General features: G+C 41.9%; 1 protein-coding gene across 2 annotated transcripts in view; it reads left to right on the top strand.

Annotated features, from left to right (window-relative positions):
* usp31 (ubiquitin specific peptidase 31) overlaps positions 1-16,722 on the top strand; it is a 114,364-nt gene extending 97,642 nt beyond the window's left edge. Inside the window, exons 13-16 of one of the 2 annotated variants that reach the window (XM_060943117.1) lie at positions 11,251-11,476; positions 11,697-11,855; positions 12,021-12,173; positions 12,798-16,722. In XM_060943117.1, the coding sequence (XP_060799100.1) occupies positions 11,251-11,476; positions 11,697-11,855; positions 12,021-12,173; positions 12,798-14,272 (2,013 nt within the window). In that variant the 3' untranslated portion in view covers positions 14,273-16,722. Of the gene's footprint in view, positions 1-11,250; positions 11,477-11,696; positions 11,856-12,020; positions 12,174-12,794 lie in introns of both variants that reach the window. The other variant, XM_060943116.1, reaches the window with a different exon arrangement.
* Positions 16,723-22,501: the final 5,779 nt, after the last annotated feature.

Below are 22,501 nucleotides of genomic sequence, written 5' to 3'. Positions count from 1 at the left end.
TTTCATCAATTCATCTGAAATAACAATATTTCAAGTACAAGGCTTGATATTTCAAAACATCTAGCAACTACTAATTTAAATGTTGAAACAACCATTATTAATATGCATTTGCTGCGATACCTTTCTTACAATATATACACAGCTTGAGTTAAAATAAGGGGCCACATGTCTTGATGTCCTCAGAAACTCCTGGATTTTAGCAAATAACAAGATTCAGCTTTTTCCATATACAAAAATATGTATATTTTATAATCCATTACTGACTACAAATGAGTTTTCAACCCAACAACCACATTAGAAAAGATGATAAGAAAGCTAACAAACTTATTTCAAGACCTACCTTACTTTTATTTAATGATTGAAAGGTAATCAAATGTAAAAAAAAAAAAGTTTATAAAAGCAGATACTTGTGATGAATAATTTCAATTCTAGAAGAAAGCACATTGCATTTGCACATCACACAATATCAGATGACAATTTAAATCACCAATAAATGTTTTGAATTCACTTATTACTACATAGCACAAAAAAATCAGAAAAGTGATTAGTCTCATCGGCATGAGTTAAGTCCCTTCTTCCCGCTGGAGCCAGACTTGATAGTCTTTGAACAGCGGTCACAATATGCAACTCCCGGGACGTCCGGTTTTCTCACCCATATTCCCCATTTGTGTCATGCTCGCTTACAGGGGTTAAATTGGGATTGGTTATGTGGGGGGGCTCTGCCTCGTACCCGCCCCTGCCCCCGCCGCCCTGCCCCAATATACTTTTTGGAAAATAACCCTCTAATTTGATAACCATATCATATTGCACAGAGATATACACCTTATCTGTGTGTTGTAGGCCTGTGTGTGTCTTGTAGTGCCCCCCCTACACATTATGGCAGTTTGAATGTAGATTGGTTGGCCAGTGTAACAGATTGTACAGGTTGTTGTACATTGGTTTGAAGGAAATGATTAGTGGGGGGTCTGGGGGTCCTCCCCCAGAAGTTTTTTATTATCATACATGTTATTTGCTGAATTCTGGTGCATTTTAATAAGTTGTTAGCTGACTTTACAGAGGTAGGTTGAGCAATATCATGTTAAATCTTGTCACATGCCTACAGGTGAAAAATGTGAAGGAGAAATGTTCAGTGAGAAAATTTGAAGGCTTGCACAATCTTAAACCAAAACAGTTTATTTATTTTGGAGGATAAATGTTAAATATGCCAAAACACTGTCAGTCAAATTGTCAATCAAATATATTCATGCAGTGAATGCAACCAAATACAAACAACACTATAACATTGGAAGCATTTATTATTATTGTTATTATTATGTATTCAATTATTTATTTGGCATGTGGTGCTTTTTGTATTGTCTAGAACATACATAAGATGAGCATATTATAGCAGCAAAATAGAAGCACAATCATTTGAATGCAGCAAAAGTTTTGCTGCATTCAAATGATTATGCTTGTATTTTGCTGCTATAATATGCTCATCTTATGTATGTTTAGGCTCAACTTTTGGTCAGTCTCAGTAGCTAACTTTAACTGACATCTCCCCCTTCCCCCTGGCTAATTTCTGTCGATAACTGGGGACTATGGAAATTGAACTCGCCAAATGCACAGACAGTTCGTTCAAGCACCTCTGATGGATTAGGATCGTATGCAGGTAAAAGGGGAGACGGTGTACGGAGAAAATTATAAACAAGTCACAACGCTGAAACACAAGCCCAAAAACCCGCAAACCACGACTTCTGATTTTTTTTTAAAGCGAGCTCACAAAAAAAGAAACCCCAAAGTCGCTTATAAAAAGCGGAATTGGCAACCCACGCAGTGTTCCAGAAACCAGAATCTCTGATCGCAAGTTCTGTTCTAAATAGCTTTGACAGGTCGTCTTGTTATCAGGAAAACTATGATCTATCTCATAAAAGTCATGGGTTTATTGATTAATAAAACGATATTTAATTATTCAGAACTGAAAATCGTGAAAAGGGTTTGTTGCTTTTGATGTGTGCGTGATCATATGCCATCCGCTCCGAGCTTATGTGCCGGGGCTCAGCCCCGGACAGCCCCGGCCCAATTTAACCCCTGCTCGCTTAACCATTCCCATCTCCATTTATTTCTAGATGCCTTTTCTAATTCTTTTGTATTGAAGCCTTCCAATAACCAGAAGCAAAGCATGTGGATCTGTCGCAAGGGAGGGAAGCGAAATAAGGCTTATTATAAAAGCTGAAGTTTCATTGGACGGCAGTTAACAGTGAGCCAATCAAAAGCACCATTCTAACTTGCATCAAAAGAAATGGCGACTCCTGGGAATAGCTGTGTTGATTTGGTCGAACAACGTGCTACGTGCGTGAAACATGATATCACACATGTATAACACCGTGAAACAACGGGCTAGTCAGGACCGCTCGTCGGTGAGCGGCGGATAAATTGAATGAGGTTTTTGGCGAAGACGAGATGAAAAGATTTGTCTCGTGCAGAGACTGTACCGCGGTAACCCGGTAATGCGCTGAGAGTGAGACAGTGAGAGGGCCACCCCAACCCCGAAAATCTCAACGGATTTACACGATTTGGAAAAATGACTTTATCAGAACCGAAAAAAACGGAGCTTGCCGGAAAACTTGCGCCCATGGAAAAGGAGTCATCTTCCTCTGCCTTGGAGGTGCCGTTCTGTACAAGTACACGACGTCCACTTCCTGGTCAGCTCACTCTCACTGGCTGTTGCGGGTTTCTACTCAATATTGCCTCACTGTTGCTTTCACACTGCGGTATTTTGAGTCGTAAATATCAAACATTTCATATTTACAGTTTGAAATCAGGGAGGCCCTGATCCAGTGGTTGACCATAAGGTTACGTCTGTAAACCCCTCACACTACATGATTATTTGGGCAGATAATCGTTTCTGACCAGCCTCCACAAATATCGAAAGGAGCGGAACATTTATCCTCTAGTCAGAGAGTTATTTAACATTAGTATAAATACACAGGCGATTATAGAAAATCACGCACTCTGATTGGACAAGAGGTTCGAACTGTTTCTCGATAATCACCTCAAGCGACTCGGCAAAACGACGGCCAATCAGTTTGTTACCGTAAGTGAGGAAGAATTACTAATGATGAAAGAAAACGCGGTTCCTAAAAGCACTAAAGATGCTATGAAGTTTGGTCTAAAACCGTTCAAAGGTAAGGTGGAGCTGTGGTTAATTTTATCGATTTCAAAACAAGCACTTTCCGTTTACGGTTGAGAGTACGTTGTGCGCGTTCCGGCTGCTGCTTCTCACCAGCACTTTTTATTTTATTTTCTCTCCTTTTTTTTTTTACATTTAATTTTATTTATTTTTGTAGTTTAATGTTTGTGTTTGTTTGGAGCGTTTTGTCCGCTGGTTGTGGTGTAGCTCCAGACCCAGTTTTGGGCGTCTGTTCCTTCCAGGCCTTGGTTCGCCGTGGGTGATGCCTGTGCTCCCAGCTATGGACTGCAGTGAGCTCGTTGCTCATTTTAACATCGTGGTTGTCCAGCGCTCTGTGCTTTAGTGCTTGGCGTGATGTTCTGAGTGTTGTTGCTCGGTGGCATCACGGCGGCTGTGCAGGCGGTTTGGGACATACCAGCGCTCTGCATGGCGGTGCTTCTGTGCTCGGTTTGCGGATTCATGGCGCGGTGTTCCGAGTGATGTTCCCCAGCGGCGGCTGTGCTGGCGATGTGGGACTTGTTTTCGTGCGTCTTTTGGTGGGACTGTGGCTGCTACACCATTGGAATGACCTCCTGACCTCTATTTGGTGGCCTCCCCCCCCTATAATTGTAAAGCGACCTTGGGTTTTGAGAAATGCGCGATATAAATTGAACTTTATTATTATTACCAAAGACCATCATAAAAATGGTACCTACTGCCATCTGGCAAGGCACGCTGCAATACAGATGCGAGTGGGGAGTCAAACTCTCATGGTTACCAGAGGACCCACCCCCCACTGTAACCCTAGCTATGTAACAGGTGAGAGGCCGAGGGCTACGGAAACGGAGATCGGTGCGGCCCAATGTGCCACATGGCGTGGGAAGGACTTTGATTATTGTTGTTATTATTAAAGTATTTTATGAGACTCTGCGTAGATAAGTGACACAAGTCTGTGCCACGCCATTATTACATTTGTCTGCTGCTTTTGAAGTTTGAAATAAATTATAATTTTTTAATAAGTTTTTTTGTCTCAGCCTTTGGCTGAAGCCTATAGAGGCACCTGTGTGTGCATGTTTGTTTAACTGAGTTCGAGCGTGTTTAAGAATGTAATTGGCGAGCCAGCCTCAGGTAGAGATTCCACAGTCACGGTGTGGCGCCACTGCGTATTGACTATGTAAGCACCACTTTACATAACCTCAGGTCATGATGTAATCCTCTGTGGCTGAGCGGTCTAGAGCGCTGTCGAGGGAAGGAACAGATTTTGCAAAGTCGGCTTGAATCCCGGCACTGACGTAAAAAGCTGAGCTCAGACCTGCACAGGTTTCTAGTTTAAAATAATCACCTGTGTATTTATACTAAAACATTCTCTAAGCCTGAGGTGAATAACCATCAGTGAAAATAACCCAGACATCATCTCATTTATTATTCACTGATATTCACTTCATCTTCGGTGAATAATTGTTAATTAATGGTCGGTGTCTCCAGGGTTTGGAACTGTCAAAAGTAAAGCTTGAACTTTGTTTTCCAACACAGGAAAATCTTTAGGTTGGAGATGTTTCACTTTGTGGTTTGTGACCAGCTGTATGCATATATATATATACAGTGGGGCAAAAAAGTATTTAGTCAGCCACCAATTGTGCAAGTTCTCCCACTTAAAAAGATGAGAGAGGCCTGTAATTTGCATCATAGGTACACTTCAACTATGAGAGACAGAATGGGGGGAAAGAATCCAGGAAATCACATTGTAGGATTTTTAATGAATTAATTGGTAAATTCCTCGGTAAAATAAGTATTTGGTCACCTACAAACAAGCAAGATTTCTGGCTCTCACAGACCTGTAACTTCTTCTTTAAGAGGCTCCTCTGTCCTCCACTCGTTACCTGTATTAATGGCACCTGTTTGAACTCGTTATCAGTATAAAAGACACCTGTCCACAACCTCAAACAGTCACACTCCAAACTCCACTGTGGCCAAGACCAAAGAGCTGTCAAAGGACACCAGAAACAAAATTGTAGACCTGCACCAGGCTGGGAAGACTGAATCTGCAATAGGTAAGCAGCTTGGTGTGAAGAAATCAACTGTGGGAGCAATTATTAGAAAATGGAAGACATACAAGACCACTGATAATCTCCCTCGATCTGGGGCTCCACGCAAGATCTCACCCCGTGGGGTCAAAATGATCACAAGAACGGTGAGCAAAAATCCCAGAACCACACGGGGGGACCTAGTGAATGACCTGCAGAGAGCTGGGACCAAAGTAACAAAGGCTACCATCAGTAACACACTACGCCGCCAGGGACTCAAATCCTGCAGTGCCAGACGTGTCCCCCTGCTTGAGCCAGTACATGTCCAGGCCCGTCTGAAGTTTGCTTGAGAGCATTTGGATGATCCAGAAGAGGATTGGGAGAATGTCATATGGTCAGATGAAACCAAAATAGAACTTTTTGGTAAAAACTCAACTTGTCGTGTTTGGAGGAGAAAGAATGCTGAGTTGCATCCAAAGAACACCATACCTACTGTGAAGCATGGGGGTGGAAACATCATGCTTTGGGGCTGTTTTTCTGCAAAGGGACCAGGACGACTGATCCGTGTAAAGGAAAGAATGAATGGGGCCATGTATCGTGAGATTTTGAGTGAAAACCTCCTTCCATCAGCAAGGGCATTGAAGATGAAACGTGGCTGGGTCTTTCAGCATGACAATGATCCCAAACACACCGTCCGGGCAACGAAGGAGTGGCTTCGTAAGAAGCATTTCAAGGTCCTGGAGTGGCCTAGCCAGTCTCCAGATCTCAACCCCATAGAAAATCTTTGGAGGGAGTTGAAAGTCCGTGTTGCCCAGCGACAGCCCCAAAACATCACTGCTCTAGAGGAGATCTGCATGGAGGAATGGGCCAAAATACCAGCAACAGTGTGTGAAAACCTTGTGAAGACTTACAGAAAACGTTTGACCTCTGTCATTGCCAAAAAGGGTATATAACAAAGTATTGAGATGAACTTTTGTTATTGACCAAATACTTATTTTCCACCATAATTTGCCAAAAAATTCTTTAAAAATCAGACAATGTGATTTTCTGGATTTTTTTTTGTTCTCATTTCGTCTCTCATAGTTGAAGTGTACCTATGATGAAAATTACAGGCCTCTCTCATCTTTTTAAGTGGGACAACTTGCACAATTGGTGACTGACTAAATACTTTTTTGCCCCACTGTATCAGACTGCATCATACCAGAAACTCAACCTGGTGGGTTATTTTCCTATAGCAGCACACACTGTCATGATTTATTCCTTAATTGGTCATTGTAACATTAAAGCAGATACACAGAACCTTTATTTTTAAATGCATTTCTGAGTGGATCGTATCTCCATCCTTGACTCTTGTATGCTGCATAAATGGGAATAATATATATAATATATTTTTTTGAGAGTTAAAATCGACTGCAAAGTTGGCATTGGAGCTGCACCGCTGAGCCAGCCAGCCCTGAGTGCGTGACGTCACAGTGGGAACCGGTTTTAAGGCCGAGGCCTTTTACAGCTATAGACCAAAGTCGTATAAATAAAAATTTATGGTGGAAGTAAAAAATGCCGTTACCAACTTGCTCAACTAAGACTGACTTGACTTCATTGATTGTGGGTTGACTCTCATTAAAACAGGATGGGTGTTATAACTTCTGCAACATACATGTACATGCATGCATTTTCACTGGTAAAACGTAAAAGGCTAATTAAATAATCAGATGAACTGAGACAATCACATTCTGAAGCAAATTAAATAATCTTATACCGGTAACTTAAACACACAATACAAGTTACATGTATTAATCTAAATGCAGGTAAACGAGTGCTGTTTTTTTTTTTTTTATCCAAATGAGAGTCGCAGCTTACCCGTCTGTGTTCTCGCTTCTTGAAGGCCGATCTTGTGGCCAATTTGTTTTGAAACAGTCTGACTTTCAGTTGTTTGTTCAGTTCTCCATTCATTCGCTTCTTCCACGTAAGGGCGAGATATTGCTGCTGAGGCAAGCATTATCCAGCGGAGAAATCAGACAGCTGGCCCACTCATTCTCCATTTTCTCCATACTGAGTACTCCGCCATTACTGCTCGGCTCAGGCGATTACTAAAACCCAGGACGGGACATCACTGGTTTTAGCAACAGCTGGGGAGGTCACTGCCCGAGTGATATGTCCCGTCCCAGGTTTTAGCAACAAGCCTCGGCTCGTACTCCGGGAGAACTGGTGCAACTGAACTTAATTTCCTTTTTAAAAAAACAACCTTTCCTTTTCTTGTGGTTTTCTTTTCCTTTAATTGTTGATACTGCACCCTCTTTCAATACGGGCTTATAGCCAACACTCCTCAACAGATCAGAGGTTTCGGACGAGTCTTCAGTAAAATGTGCAGAGCAGAGGAGAGACCACTTCGTAGGCGCCCAGTGTGCCCGTGAACTTCTCGCAAAACGCGTCCAAATCTGTGCAGTTTGAACATTCTTGGGCCATGAATGCGATGTAAATCCACCTTCTGTCGTGTTGCTGCATCGGCCAGTAATACATCTACGTGGCATAGCGATAAATTAGCTCAAAATGGAGGATCGGAGTTGCAGTCAGCTCTGTGTTTAGTATAGTGGAAATGGCGATGAGACCGATAGACTTCCTGCGGTGACGTCACAGATGTCAAGGTCATTCACTCAGACCGCTACCTATAGAAATCACTTTAATCATAAAAATGACTATATTAGATTTATTGTTAACGTTTAACACTATTTCTGTACCATTCTTGAGGTCTCAAGGCGTTTATAAACAAAAAGTGAGGCCATGGCTCTGTGTATCTCCTTTAAGAGATTGCCTGGGTCAGGGGGAACACTGGGATACCCGGTCTAAAGTTCGATTTGGACGGGATTCAGTTTACATGTCTAATTTCCTATTTTACAGGAACTCCACTGTGATTTTCGTGTCTGTCTGGGTTAGCCATGTCGGTGTTTTTCTCCGTCCTCATCTGAGAAAATTACACGATGAATGACTGACTGACTGGTTTTTTTTGGTCATCTGATAATTTTAGTCTTGAGCGGATACCGACATCTGTGTTTTTCTTTATTTATTACACCCCTGCTCTGAAGGAGGGGGAGTATACTGGTTTACCTCTATCCGTCCGTCCGTGTTTCCATCCGTCCGAAACACCCTTTTTCTCAGCAACCACAAATCATAGCTACTTGGTACTGAGCTTCAGCGTGGGGTTCTATACCGCGTGTACCGTTTTCAGGTCTGTCACACATCGACTTCCTGTTTACCGACTGAATGTATCTATAAACCATATAGGGTGGATTTTGACGCTATTTCAAGAAGCAAAATGCTATTTCAGAGTGCCAGTTTACCAGGATGCGATTTGAAATCCCTGGGGAGAGACACGGCTCTTTTACTTACTTGTTTCAGGGTTAATTATTTGTTGAAGTCAACATGCATAATAAGCGTCTTATTCCTCCGATTGCTTGCATTCTGATATAAACGGGAGCGAGGGGATACATAAGGCCACACTTTTATCTTTAGGTTCACAGATTTTTTTCAACATATTTTTGATGTTGGTCGAAATAAAAACAAGTGTCCTTGTCCAATTTTTTTTTTTTGCATGGCAAAATTTCAGTGTCGGATTAAGATGATAAAATAATTTAAATTCAAGAGACACACTTTACACACACACATACATATGTTTTATATGTGTGTGTGTGTGTGTGTGTGTATATATATATATATATATATATATATATATATGGGTTTTTTTTGACACTGAAGAAGGCTGAAGGCCGAAACGTTTGTCGAGAATAAATTTTTAATAATGTTCAAAAGTTGGGTGTCAGAGTGAAATGTTTTTATTCTACATTATCTATATCTACACTGCTGGGACCCGTGGTATCCTTTGGATCCTTTTGGACAGACTGGTTGTTGGCTGACAGAGACTTTTTACTCTTTTATTTATATATATATATATATATATATATATATATATATATATATATATATATATATATATTAGTTTAAATGCAAGACATTGACTTCAGTTATATACTTGTCACAAACATTTAAAATATGAAAAAGACTTCTTCCACTTCCATCTTTTAATACTGATTTCATACACAGGATTTCAAATTTTAAAACATACTCAGAAATCATTTATTTGGTTACTTTGACTACATACATATTTTTTAAAAGAATACTGACAGCAGTCACCCTATTAAATGCAATTGAAAATAACAGAACAGAGAGAAAGGTTATATAATAATCAGTAAAAATCATTTCAAGAAATGTAAGGTTCTATAATGATACTGGAATACATGACAAAGATTTTTAATCATATTAATTTACATAAAAACGAATACTACATAAAAAATACAAGAATGCAAAGTTATGATATAACCTCTTTACATAGTGTGAGATATGAAAACAATTTTGTATCAATTTTGAGTTTTACAACCCAAAACAAACAAAAAATATATGTAATATAATGTATGTGTGTGTGTTCTTGTGTACAAGTTTATAACACGGACTAGCATTCCAGTACTTACTTCTCTGAAGGTATGTGTGGTCATATGACCGTTGAGCTCTCATGAGCACATCGAAGGCTGATACGTTCGTGCTACTTGATTCGATAGGACTCTCTGCAGCACCATCCTCTTCTAATTCCACAGTCAGATGCAGCCAAAATCACGAACTAACATTATGGCAGGCATAGTCAGCATCGCGCTCGTTACATCACCACCTTCTTTCTGAGAACCAAAGATCATTTTGATCTTTTCACTGTTTACTTTCAACGCTTGAGAGACGAACTCGCCCACGCTTTGGTTAGTGAGACAGTGAAAAGACTTTTCTTTACCACACTTTATGCTTACGTACAGTTGAGGCGATAGCTCGGAATCCATGCTGTCAGCGTCAGCCGTGGTCAGCACGAGGCTGACACTGTCGTAAAGCCGTCGTAAATACATTCAAGTGAATACTCATTGTCGTAAATGGTTTCGTTTTTGGACTCGGCTGAAGTGGATATATACAACACACATTGCCGTTTGTATTTGCGATTCTAATACTTTTTACTAAAAGAAATATGACCTAGTACCAGGGATACAGTGCTGTTACAAGAAAAATATGTGACTATTTTTTTTTTTTACATTTCTTTTTGTACGTTTCGGCGGTAAAAATAAAAATGCGCACAGACTTTTTATTTTTCTAGCGGTAGTGTTTAACTGTCGTCGGCAGATCCGTGATCCGAAAAATCTAAAATGAGTCGCCTAAAGCCTCGGTCACAACCGTCTGTACGTGCTCCTATGGCCGGTCTACGTGTAAAAAACGCAAGAAACGCACGGAGGGCACGCGTGTGACGTGCTGATTTTCGAGCCGTAGACTGGCCGCAGACCGGCCGCAGAGGTTCTTTGTCATGTCAAACAAACTCTACGGGCGCTTACGTTTTTTTTCAGGTTGCAAGACAAACTTACGGCCAACACGCGTCTTTCTCCATGAACAACAAAAACGCAGCGATTTTGGAAACGCCAGAAATCGCACGGCCAAAAAATCGTACGTCCGGTTGTGACCTAGGCTTAAGTGAGCAGTAGCTCACAGCTGATCTTGTTGTATTTGTGTTTAGTCTTGTCATGAACCTTCCCCAGATGTTTAACACATGCTTTACAAGAGGCACTCGGCCATATACCTGGTTTTGGTGATCAGGCATCAATGACACACGTTTCATTGGAAAGCATTTTTCTATCCTGTTGCGTTCTTCAGCCACGTGGACAGTGTCGTGAATGGAGCGTGATCCTTTGACCACATGGCACAAATATCCTTGTAGAAAATACAACCTGCAAGAAATTCACTCCTCCTGTGGGGAATTTATTAGTGTCTAGATGTAGGAGTTTGATCACTAAGCAGACGTTAAAAAAAAAAACCTTGCACATGTCCTTCTGATAAACTAATCCGGTCCGAATAGGGTTCTTAGAGTCTCATCACTGCTCTTTCCATTATTACACTACTCACCCTACTGGGGTTTGGTTTCCATGGTTTGTGTGACGCTAAGTGATCTTCACAAGCTGTTAGAAGGGCGTGTTTCTTAAATGCGGTGTTTGGATCGTGCAGGAGGGAGACAGGCGGGTGAAAATGCAGAACATGGTGCGCTTCCCGCTGATCGGCATGGACATGGCACCTCACATGGTGAAGAGGAGCCAGAGCAGCTGGAGCCTCCCTTCTCACTGGTCGCCCTGGAGACGACCTTACGGCCTGGGCCGTAACCCGGACGACTACCTGTACGACCTGTACGCAGTATGCAATCACCATGGGAACATGCATGGAGGGCACTACACAGGTAACAACCGTGCACAAGGGCGGTCGTGTCTGGGCTAGCTTTGGGTTGCGAGTCGAAACTGTGTTGCCTGGTTAGTGCGTATATAAAATGAGTTTTATTCACACACTGACGTAGTTCTGCTGTTAGAATTCATACATTGCTAGACACGTTAAGATCATGTGGTTGACGAAGAAGCAACATTTGAACATCCTGGATTGTATCCGTATCTCTCCGCATTCAGCATACTGTAAGAACTCCATTGATGGGCAGTGGTACTGTTTTGATGACAGCGAAGTCCAGACTATGGCTGATGAGGACGTGTGTCAACAGACAGCCTACATTCTGTTTTACCAGAGAAGAGCAACTATTCCTTCATGGTCCGCGAACAGCTCTGTGGCTGGTGAGTGTCTTTACGACTCTGCCTGTAGCATAAACTGCTGTTTTGCAGCCAGCGACACAATAGTGCCATGTAAGTCGCATGCGCCGTGCTTTTGCCTTCAGCGAGGGAGCTGAAAATGCTTTCTCTAAATGTATGTGCTGATTTGTGTTGCTTTGTTTGACTCAGGCTCCACCAGTTCCTCTCTGTGTGAGCACTGGGTTAACCGGCTTCCTGGTAGCAAACCTCCTAGCTTGGCCTCAGGAGCCTCCTCACGGCGGACATCCCTAGCTTCTCTGGCCGAGTCCATGGAGTTTCCCGGAGATCGCAGCGAAGACGACGGTGAGAAGCGCGTTTATGGCGCTTACTGTTTTTTGCACGGTTCTTTATCCTGTTTCTTGTGTATTACTTACACGTTATCGCACCTTTCACAGTGTTTCTTTGTCATGTGGAACTTAAGCAGGCGTTTTACAGCTGGGAACCGTAGACGTGACCCAATTTGGATACAAAGGAGCCATAGAAATTGCAACTGAGCAGTTTTGTGCTCTTGCGGTTGTTTAATTTCTTCATTTGTCAAGTCTAAGTGAATTACACTCTGTTACACTAAATTAGGGCTGTGCACTTTTTTTTTTTCCCCCCTCTCAGCAGTCTCAATAACCGGCTTTCAGTATCTAACTGCAAGTGGCCCCTGTTTAATTGTAGTTAAACAGCCTGTGTGTAAAAACTCCTGGAATATTAGGGAAGCACTGTGAAAGTCATGGTTTTGTTTGTGTGCACGCACTAATAATCTCAGTCTCTAAATGTCAGCAGTTGTCTCTGTGATAACTCTCTGTACTTTCCCTCCTCTAGCACTAACACAGGAATCTGTCGCCTCGCTCAGTTAAGACAAAACGCATGCCGCTGCTCTTTCCATTCAGTCTGGTATCAGCGCATTAGTTTAAATCTCTCTCCCTTTTCATTAAGGAGGATTCTCCACCCGACCCTTTGTGAGAAGCATTCAACGTCAGAGCTTGTCTTCCAGATCCTCCATAGCTAGCCCACTGGCTTTCAGCGAGAACGGGATGAAGCCCTCTTGGTCGTTGTCTGCCAAGCTCCAGCTGAGGTCCAACTCGCCCTCACGCTTCTCTTTAGACTCGCGCTCCTCGCCACCGCTGGAGAGGATTGGAGAGGCCTGCGACGACAAGGTGTCCACGTCATGCTTCGGGAGCTACAGCAGGCATGAGCGCCAAACCGGCAGCAAAGCCCCGCTTGCCATGATGGAAGGAAATAGCAGCGATGATGGAAGCGGTAAAAGGATCACAGACGAGGTCTACTCCAGGGCTCCCTCGGTAGCTGACAAGAAGGGCTCTAAAGGAGAACCGTTGGACAACAACAACCAGATCACTGCTGTGGACCAGAATTTGCACGGCACCCCTTCCAAGGAGACGAGGCACAAGAGCTCAGGAGGCTCTGTGTCAAAGGCAGAGGTGTCTGGTGCCAAAAAGACCTCGACCAAGTCAAAGGGGGATCAAGAGAAGCCATCTAAGAAGCGCCAGAGTACTTCTTCTGCACAAAAGTCTCCATCTTCCCAAGTGTCTTCCAGCTCTCAAGGGAAAGGTGCCAAAGTGAGCAATTTGAAAGAGAAGAGTGACTCTGTCAAGGCCAAAGGCGCCTATTCTGGAACCCCGACGAAGAAGAAAGAGTCTTCCCAGTCCCAGGACGCAGCACCGGCATCTGGAACCACAAAAACAAAGCAGCGTCTGAACCCCACCCCTCAGTCCTCCGCTTCCCCCTCACCCACTGCGAAGAAGAGCTCTTCATCGGTGGACAGGAGCTCCAGCTTGTCATCGAGCAGAAAGAAACTGGCCGAGAGGACCTCTAGCCGAGATTCGACTCATGCCAGCCCCCTGACGGACCGACCCCGAGTGTCGCTGAAGGGTGCAGAAGGAGGTCGGGCTGAGCGGAGACCAGTGAGGAGCTCAAGCAGCAGCTCCTCTCTTACCAGCCTCCGGTCACCCAGCATCTCGTCCAGAGATCTGCGACGGGCCAGCAAGTCCGAAGACAAGGGGCTTTCCTTCTTCAAGAGCGCCCTGAGACAAAAGGAGACGCGCCGCTCAACCGACCTGGGCAAGAGCGCCATTCTCTCGAAGAAGGCGGGTGAGAGGACAGCTAGATCCAGCAGCCAAACCAAGCTCGGTACAGAGGACGGTGAAGGCGACGGAAATTCTTCTCCTGCCTCACTCTCGAGCAAGGCTGCCAGCGAAGACAAGGAGACGCCCAAAACCTCCACCCCTCTGAAACGTTCACTGTTACCTGTAGGCAAGTCCAAGTCTTCCAGTTCTGACGCCATTCTCCCGTCCCCTGTCAATGGGACAAGGCCTCTTGAAAAGACCGCCTCGTCCCGAAAGCTTTCCTGCAGCGTCCAATCCGGGCAACAAAGACGCCTGAACAATAATATTTAAAACAGTAGTTTTGTTATTTTCTGCAATGCAGCTATTTTTTGACGTGCCTAAGATATGTATACACACACTCACATTATACGATACGTGTGTACATGCGTGAGTGAGATTGATATATATATCGCATATAACTTTTATTTTTCTCAAAGAAAATGTGTACATTTATCAGAAGCGCCTTTCTACCTGCCATGGAGCCCCAGTTCGATGGTAAGGTGCGGTGTACGACTTTACTACTGTATAAACTCTGAAAAGGATTGTTCTGACTTAGCACTTTGTATATATATATTGTTCTGTTTCGAACCAGTCGTACTCAAGAGACCGTGTAATAATTTTTTTTTTTTTTTTTTTAATGTTAATCTTTAGTTTCCTGTCAAGAAATCAGTTGTCTTCGTGTTCCTCACCGTACTCGCAACAAGTCGCTACACTTCTACACTTGGTGCTATTTAAAGGGCAACGTCTCTGTGGCGGAACACGGAATTGCAGTCGAGGCTTGACGTGCTAACCCGGCTCACATTTTGAATGTACGTCGTTTTATGCAGAAGGTCAGAAGTAGAACACGTCCTAGACATCCATTAAAAACACTTACTGTAGTACCCCATACTATGGAATAATAAATAAGTGTTCCAGTAGCGTCGCTGCCCTTAGAAGTAAGTGTACGCAGCATTTCCAACTGTAGGCCAATAGCCAGTTTGTAGGAATGAGCGATCTTTTCAACAGTAATTAGACAATCATCTTTGCGGCTTTTTTTTTTTTTTTTTTGTGCGTTTACACTCGAGATGCTGTGCGCGCGCGCCGCTGTCGATCTCAGAGCAGAGGTCAAGGTGTGAAAAATATATTTTTTTTTCGTAATAAGAACCACACAATCATACTCGAGCCATTTCCCTTTATTTATTTATTTTTTTCTTTTTCCATGTTTGCCAATTCAAACGGCAGCAGCATTCATTAGTTTTAGCTCAGCTAGCTTTGACCCAGGGCCACCTCCTTTGTTTATTTTCATACCTTTAATTACGACGTGGATTACCAGTGCAATAGTTTGCAAAACTTTGTAGATGGAAAAAAAAAAAAAATACACACACTATATTCGCTCCTGTATTTAAGAACTATAACATTGAACGTAACGTGTTTTCTCTATAATGATTTTAATGATAAATATTTTATGTATGCAGTCGAGATGACTATGAGGAGAAGAAGAAGAGTTAATGCATTTAATAAGAGGGATATGATATTAAAATGCTGGAATGCTGTGCCATGTCAATTCATGGGATTAATTTTTCCCTTTGGAGTCTTTTTTTTTTTTTTTCTTCCAAGAACGAGTGATTAAATATAACGCCCCACCCCCACCCCACGTCCTAATTTAACGGAGATCGCGCTCATCCGTGTTCTTCCCCCTAAACAATGATCGGCGAAGGTTTTTCCTAAGATCCTAGAGTTATGATGATTTTCAGGAACGATGGCTTGGTCACGTCTGAGGAAGACCAGCACATAGCTTTCGTTAAGCCATGCACGCATTGGTGTCTCAAACAAACCACTCTGCCTTTTCTTCACAATGGTGTCATTTTCATTCATCACTTGGAGTCACAACACGTCCTGCCCCCCCGATACTTTTGACCAATATTTAATAGGACCAAAATCAGTTGATATGACTTTCTAGTATAGTTACTGTTTCTAAACGCTAATCTGTTCTGCTTTACAAGTGACGCTTCACACTGCAGCTCGCTTCAGGTGCACTAATCCACGAGGCTCTTTATACAGTACGGTGGTGGACCGATATGCACATTGGTGCAGATTTCATTCTAGTTTAGTCCTGTTTCTAACTGCAGTTCTTTTCAGGCTGTTTGTAGGATTTTATTTCCATTAGTTTAGTCGCTGGGGGGGGGATACATAAATAAATAAGTAAATCATATTATAAATCTATAATATGGTGGCCTGAGACAAATACAGCATACTGATATGGTACTATTGGTGCATCTCTCTCTCTCTCTCCTCTCTCTCTGTAATTAATAGTCAATAATCTAAGCTTGCGTGTAGCTTTATGTCTGCAAGAACACCCTTTTTTTCAAATCTGTGCACTGAAGATACCATTTGAAGAATTATGGCAAGCAGTATTGCATGATGATGACGACACTGATGCATGCACATAACTATGCAAGTGAATGTTGCGTGAAAAAAAAAAAAGAAAGAAAGAAATCCTGGTTACCGATGTCTCTGTATCTGTATTTCTAAATGTCAGTAATGGAAAGCATGAATTTTTTTTTTTGCATACGTTTCCTAAAAGGTAATGACAGATCATTAAGCATTAGGTTTAACCCACATTCTTTTAAATATCAGGAAATCCTCACGATAAACTTTGGACTTTTTTTTTTTTTTTCTTTGCAGAGTATTTTTTTTTTTTCTACACGTGTACAATTGACCTTATATTTTGTATGTTGAATGTTGTACCACTAATACATAAACTCACTACACACACGCACCATCCCCATGGCTCATGACGCTCTCGTTGTCCTCACCCTTCTTTTTGTTCCACTAATCACAAAGTCTTTCATGTTGTACCACGAGTCCTACATTAAGAAAGCCACTTGCCAAAAGTGCTTTGGACGTTTGTACTTCAGCGAGCGTGGACATTTTTCAACTGTATTAGAAATATCCCAAGTGCACAAATCGAATAACATAACATAGTTATAAACTTTAGGTTAATTTCTAATAACCAGAGAATCTAATTATGATTATAATTAGGGCTGGACGATATGACCGAGATATTTGAAAGCGTTTATTGGTACACGAATTTAACGTTAGAGTTTCATGATACCTAAAAAGTAAATTGAAGGAAAAGGAGGGGAAATAAGTCAACTCGGTCAAAAAGTTTTCAACATCGGCTGCTTCCTTTCAGTGCCGTTTGGTGAAGAAAAGGTTCTTAAAGTGGCATTCCACCATTGGATGTATTCTTTGGCATAAAATACAATATATTTTATGACAACATGACTAGACAGAGAAATCTTTTAGCTTCAAAATGATATATCAAACATAATTTTTTGACAACGACAAGTGTATTAATTTTGCGACCCTTTTAATTTCTGCGCGGTAGTGAAACGTGATGTCATCGGCAGGTTCCCCTTCTTGTGTACCACGTCGCGTGTGACGTGGCACAGATTATCAGCAATGGCGGATAGAACGCGATTTCCACTTGTCGATTGCTGTGCCGATATTCACCATCGACCGTCTCCTTTGGGCATCACTTGCTATTTTCCTTCGCTTCTTTTCCGAAGCTGACAATCGCGTTCTATCCGCCATTGCTGATAATCTGTGCCACGTCACACGCGACGTGGTACACAAGAAGGGGACCCTGCCGATGACATCACGTTTCACTACCGCGCGGAAATTAAAAGGGTCGCAAAATTAATATACTTGTCGTTGTCAAAAAATTTTGTTTGATATATCATTTTGAAGCTAAAAGATTTCTCTGTCTAGTCATGTTGTCATAAAATATATTGTATTTTATGCCAAAGAATACATCCAATGGTGGAATGGCACTTTAAGAGACATCACCGTGCTGATGAAAAGTGTATCGTGGTCTGATTTGTCACGGTTTTGATATATTTCATAACAAGCCAGCCCTAGTTATAATTATTGGCTCCTGTGAAAATTATTGTATGAAGTTCTTACTCCTGGTGTAGACACTGGACTTGAGATATTATCCTATGGAAAAGGCTGCAGACAGCATCTTCATGTAATCTACACTACTTAAGGCGATACACGTTTTGGCTGTAAGTACCTCAAAATTTTCATCTACTTGTAAAAGGTTGACCAAAAGAGATCAATTATAATATTTGAAGAAGAAAAAAAAAAAAAAAAGACGTTACTGTTCTGTTGCATGAGAATGGCTCAGTGGCTTTGTTAATTTATTTGTACATTGTGTTAAATGTGTATGCACTTTTAAGAAGATTTTTAACTTCTTTTTTTGAAGATTATGTTTATTTGAGGAAATCATTTGTATTCATGACATTGGTTTGCCAATGTAAGACAAATGTAATTAAAAGACAGGCCTACATTAAGAGGTCGGAGATCAAACTGGTTTTTCATAGTTTGCAGTCTTTATTTGTGTATATACAGCGTTTTCATCCTCACATGTATTTTACTGTATGATCTGAAGTGGTCCACCAGATGGAGCTTCTTCCCCGTCTTGTTTCAGTTGTGTGTGTGTGTGTGTGTGTGTGGGGAAGGTTGCTGGTTTGCAAGCGTATAGTCTTAAATCTTGTTTAAAAAACCGTGGCATGGTGTCAGCATAACACTGAATAATATATGAAGAGATCAGAAGAACTCGCTTCTCTCCATCAATCATCTTCATGCAGAATTTTTCCACCAGCTCAGGAATTACATATCGGATAATTGGTTGATCCTGATGTACAAGTAATGTGAAGTAAAGGTCTTTCTTTCTTTTTTAAAAATTTTTTAGCTATCGCTCTGTCTGTCCATCTGTAAACATTTTAGTTTCTGGAGCATAACTCAAAAACTACTAGGAATTTTTTCACGAAACCTGACAGTTATGTTAAGTAACTAGAGGAGTTGTGCCTTTTGACATTTTGGGATTTCTGAGATTTTTTGGTTTAAATTATTATTTAAAAAAAATGTTTTTTCTGTATTTCCATGGCAACCAATTCAACTTAGAAAAATTTGGAGTGGGGATTCGTGTGGGGGCCGGGGGGATACGTCGTCATCTGATGACTCTTGTTTTATTATTCCCAGCAAATTGGTGCTTGCTTCTCCATGAGCACCAACTTTAAATTAAGTTCTCTTTGACGCCTTCGTTCTAAAGACGCATCATATAAGAGCAAGCTGATGTTTTTCTTTTTCTCACCTTTACAGATTTCTGACATCTATACATGCGTGTTGCGGAGGCTGGAGGTTATCATTAGCAGGTTTTTTTTTTTTCATGACTTCAGGGTGTTGAGAAAGAAGTTTGAAAAATGAGTTTCTGTCATGTTGCATCTCTTCATTAGCCTGGCAAGCCAGACTAAATGTGAATATTTAGTCTGGCCTCGATCCGTAGACATTTCCGAAGCGGGTAGGAGGAACAACCCGCTGTCTTTCAAACTGTCTCTGTGCGTACAGGCCAACGCTCTGACCAATCAGCGCAACAGTGACTGTGACGTAGTTAGAGCGACAGAAAGCAGTGGGGGAGGCCTTGAAATAAATAATTTTTCAAAATGCGTATTAATTAATAAACATGTTCTAGATATTAAGAAGTTTGGAGATAATGACCACAAGTTTGGAGTCTGTACCACATACACATTTTTTTTTCCAAGTGTTTTTCAAGGGTTTGCTTAAACTGTTTTTGAGAGTTTTTATTTAGTGGTGTTTGGTGAAATAATTTCCCTTACATTTAAAATAACGGGAAAATAAGAAACTATCAAAAAGTAATGTTTCAAAGCTGTTTATTAATTCTTCGTACTGCACAAACTAGCCCCATCCTTTTGGCTACGAGCGGAGCCAGCTGGTAGATCAGACTTTTGCCATAGCCGGTCGGCAAAACAGCGAAAACGTCCTTCTTGAAAAGGAATGAGCGGAGAGCCTCTTCCTGCTCATGTTTCAACAAAAACTCCAAGTCTAATTCTTCTAAAACTGATTCCAAAGCGGAGTCAAACACGCGCTGTTCACTAGCCCGTAGCCATCTTTCCTGCTGCGCTTTCTCCAGCGTCGCGCAGCTTTGTCGTCACTCCTGCAAAAGCCCGCCCAAAGAATCCAAACAAAAACGTTGCGTTGTGATTGGCGGGCACGATTTGATGCCCGGGGTGTTTTTGTTTATATGGTGCGAGGCTAGACCCACTCGCTAGGCAAAAAATATTTTTGCCCGCTAGGTGGGTGGGTCTAGTTTACTAGGCTATCTCTTCATGTCAGTTGATGGGATGAAATTTAAGAGCGAACTCATGGATTCTCTGTAATGTCACTGTTTCAAGTTAGCGCATGATATTTTTAGGGATTTTAAACCTTGTAACTTTTTTGTAAACTGTGCTAATCAAACCGTCAGATAAAATTCTGCCTCAATCCCCATCCCGCATGTGCACCACTGAGATATCGCCACACACTCGTATCGCTTTTCAGCTCTCTTGGGTTCTAACAGTCTCCCTTCTCTGCTTCTCGCAGCCAGTAGCCACTCCTCCCTCCCTCATCTCTCCACCTAATCATCCCTGAATCCTGCCATTAGCTCCATTCAGCCTCACTGTGTACAGCAGACGGATGATGTTGGTGATTAGGCCCGAGTCCCTCAGAAACCATTATCCCAGCGTGATCTCTACTCTCGCTCCTTCCTTCTCTTTACTGTGACACTGCTCACCTTCAAACCTCTTCAGGAAGCCCTTGGTAAATGAGAGCATCTCTTCACACATTGCTTGATCAAACATTTCCAGTGAGAGAGAGAGCCTCCATTCTTCCATCCATCCTTCTATCTGTCTATCTGCCCACTTATGGAGCAGCACATCCATATGTGCTTGTTGAACATCTCTGTCAAGATTAATTCCCCCTTTGCTGTGATGAGCAGCTCCACTCTTCTGGGAAGGCTTTCCACTAGACTTTAGATTTGTGCCCCAGTTCATCCCAAAGTGGCGTTGAGGTCAGAGGTCTCGGGTTCTTCCACTCCAACCATAACACACCATGTCCTCATGGAGCTTGCTTTGTGCACAGAGTTATTGGAACAGGTTTGGGCCTCTTGCTTCCAGTGAAGACAAATTGTAACACTATAGAAGACTTTCAGTGACATCACAGATCTTTTGTTTATCATGCAGCGTCTGCCATACTGCTGGGTAAACAAAGAAACGGCCGTGAGAGTTAATAATGAAAATCGAGATGACTGCAGTCAGTACAGTCTCTCTGAAATGATAAATGTATTTTTATACCAGCAGATCACGTTACATCCAAAAGCTGAAACATGCAGGCATCATAGATCCAATATAATTTACCCACAAACGTATTTATTTATTTATTCATTCATTCATTCTGCACACTTCTCTCTCTGTGTGCGTGCGCATGCTTTTTCACTGCTTCAGATGGATGAAATGCAGAGGAGGAATTTTGCTGTGCTTGAGTTCACATTTGACAAATAACAAAAAAAAATAAAGGCTGCTGCTTCTTAATTTAACCACAAATGTATTTATTCCACTTGAAAAGTGTTCGGCAAACCAGCTACTGGATTTGGGACACTACGACATCCTGAATTATTTAGTAATTGGGACTTCTAAATCCACCAGAGATGCTAAAGGCAGACAAAAGTACAGATGCCTACCGATATTTTAAGGCAGGTGTCATGCCGGAATGTTGTGGGAAATTCCTGATAAAGAAAAATACCTTATGACAAAGGTAAGCTCAAACACTGACTTATAATAGTAATACACAACCCAGGGCCTAGATCTAGCATATTATATGGTGTTTAGCCTCATCTACATTATCAGTGCATAACAAACATGCTGCTAGTCTCACCAAGCATGAGGTCTAATAAAATATATTGTGTCCAAAACCTACATCCAGATACACACTAACACTGCACAGAGCTTTCACACTAACCTGATATAAAATGTTCTCCACACACACGGGAATGTTTTTATCATTCAGTCTTCCTGTTTAACTGCAGCTCGCCATTTCTCTCGTCTTTTTGGGTTCACCAGGAAGTGGTGAAAAGTTAAACCAGGCTTATCTCCACATCTGTTATTACATCCAAAAGCACTACAGGACTCTGGCATTGTTCTTTTAGATGTAACTTCTACAAGTTTATCTGTAGATGTTTTACTGAATTGGGCTTACAATCACTCACGTACACTTGTGCTGGTCGCTGGGAAACACAAAGCTTGCCCGGCAACATGGCCACGTAAACAAATCTGCAGTTACGATGATGCCATTTGAAAGTCCTCTATAGTGTACAAAGACCTTCTAGACCATTATGTGATTAAAACTAAATGGCAACAGTTTGGGGAAGAATCACATTGTGTCCACATACTTTTGACCATATAGTGTATCTTGAACAAGACTGAATAATGTTTGTTTATCATGGAGGCGAAAATGTACTCCAGGCGTCCAGTCAAGGGCAGGAGAATGCTGAACCAATGAAAACAATGTGTAGAATACTGATCACCTGAATCCTCCCGCGCCTGTGCGTTTGCCCTCAAGCTTGTGTTACGGGCAAATAGCACACTGATCTCATTAGCAAGTGAGGTGGGGGGGGACAGCAAAAGCAAGGAAACAATGTCA

This window comes from Neoarius graeffei, chromosome 16, assembly GCF_027579695.1.
Source record: "Neoarius graeffei isolate fNeoGra1 chromosome 16, fNeoGra1.pri, whole genome shotgun sequence".
Lineage (NCBI taxonomy): Eukaryota > Metazoa > Chordata > Actinopteri > Siluriformes > Ariidae > Neoarius > Neoarius graeffei.
This window is presented reverse-complemented; position numbering and strand designations above follow the sequence as displayed.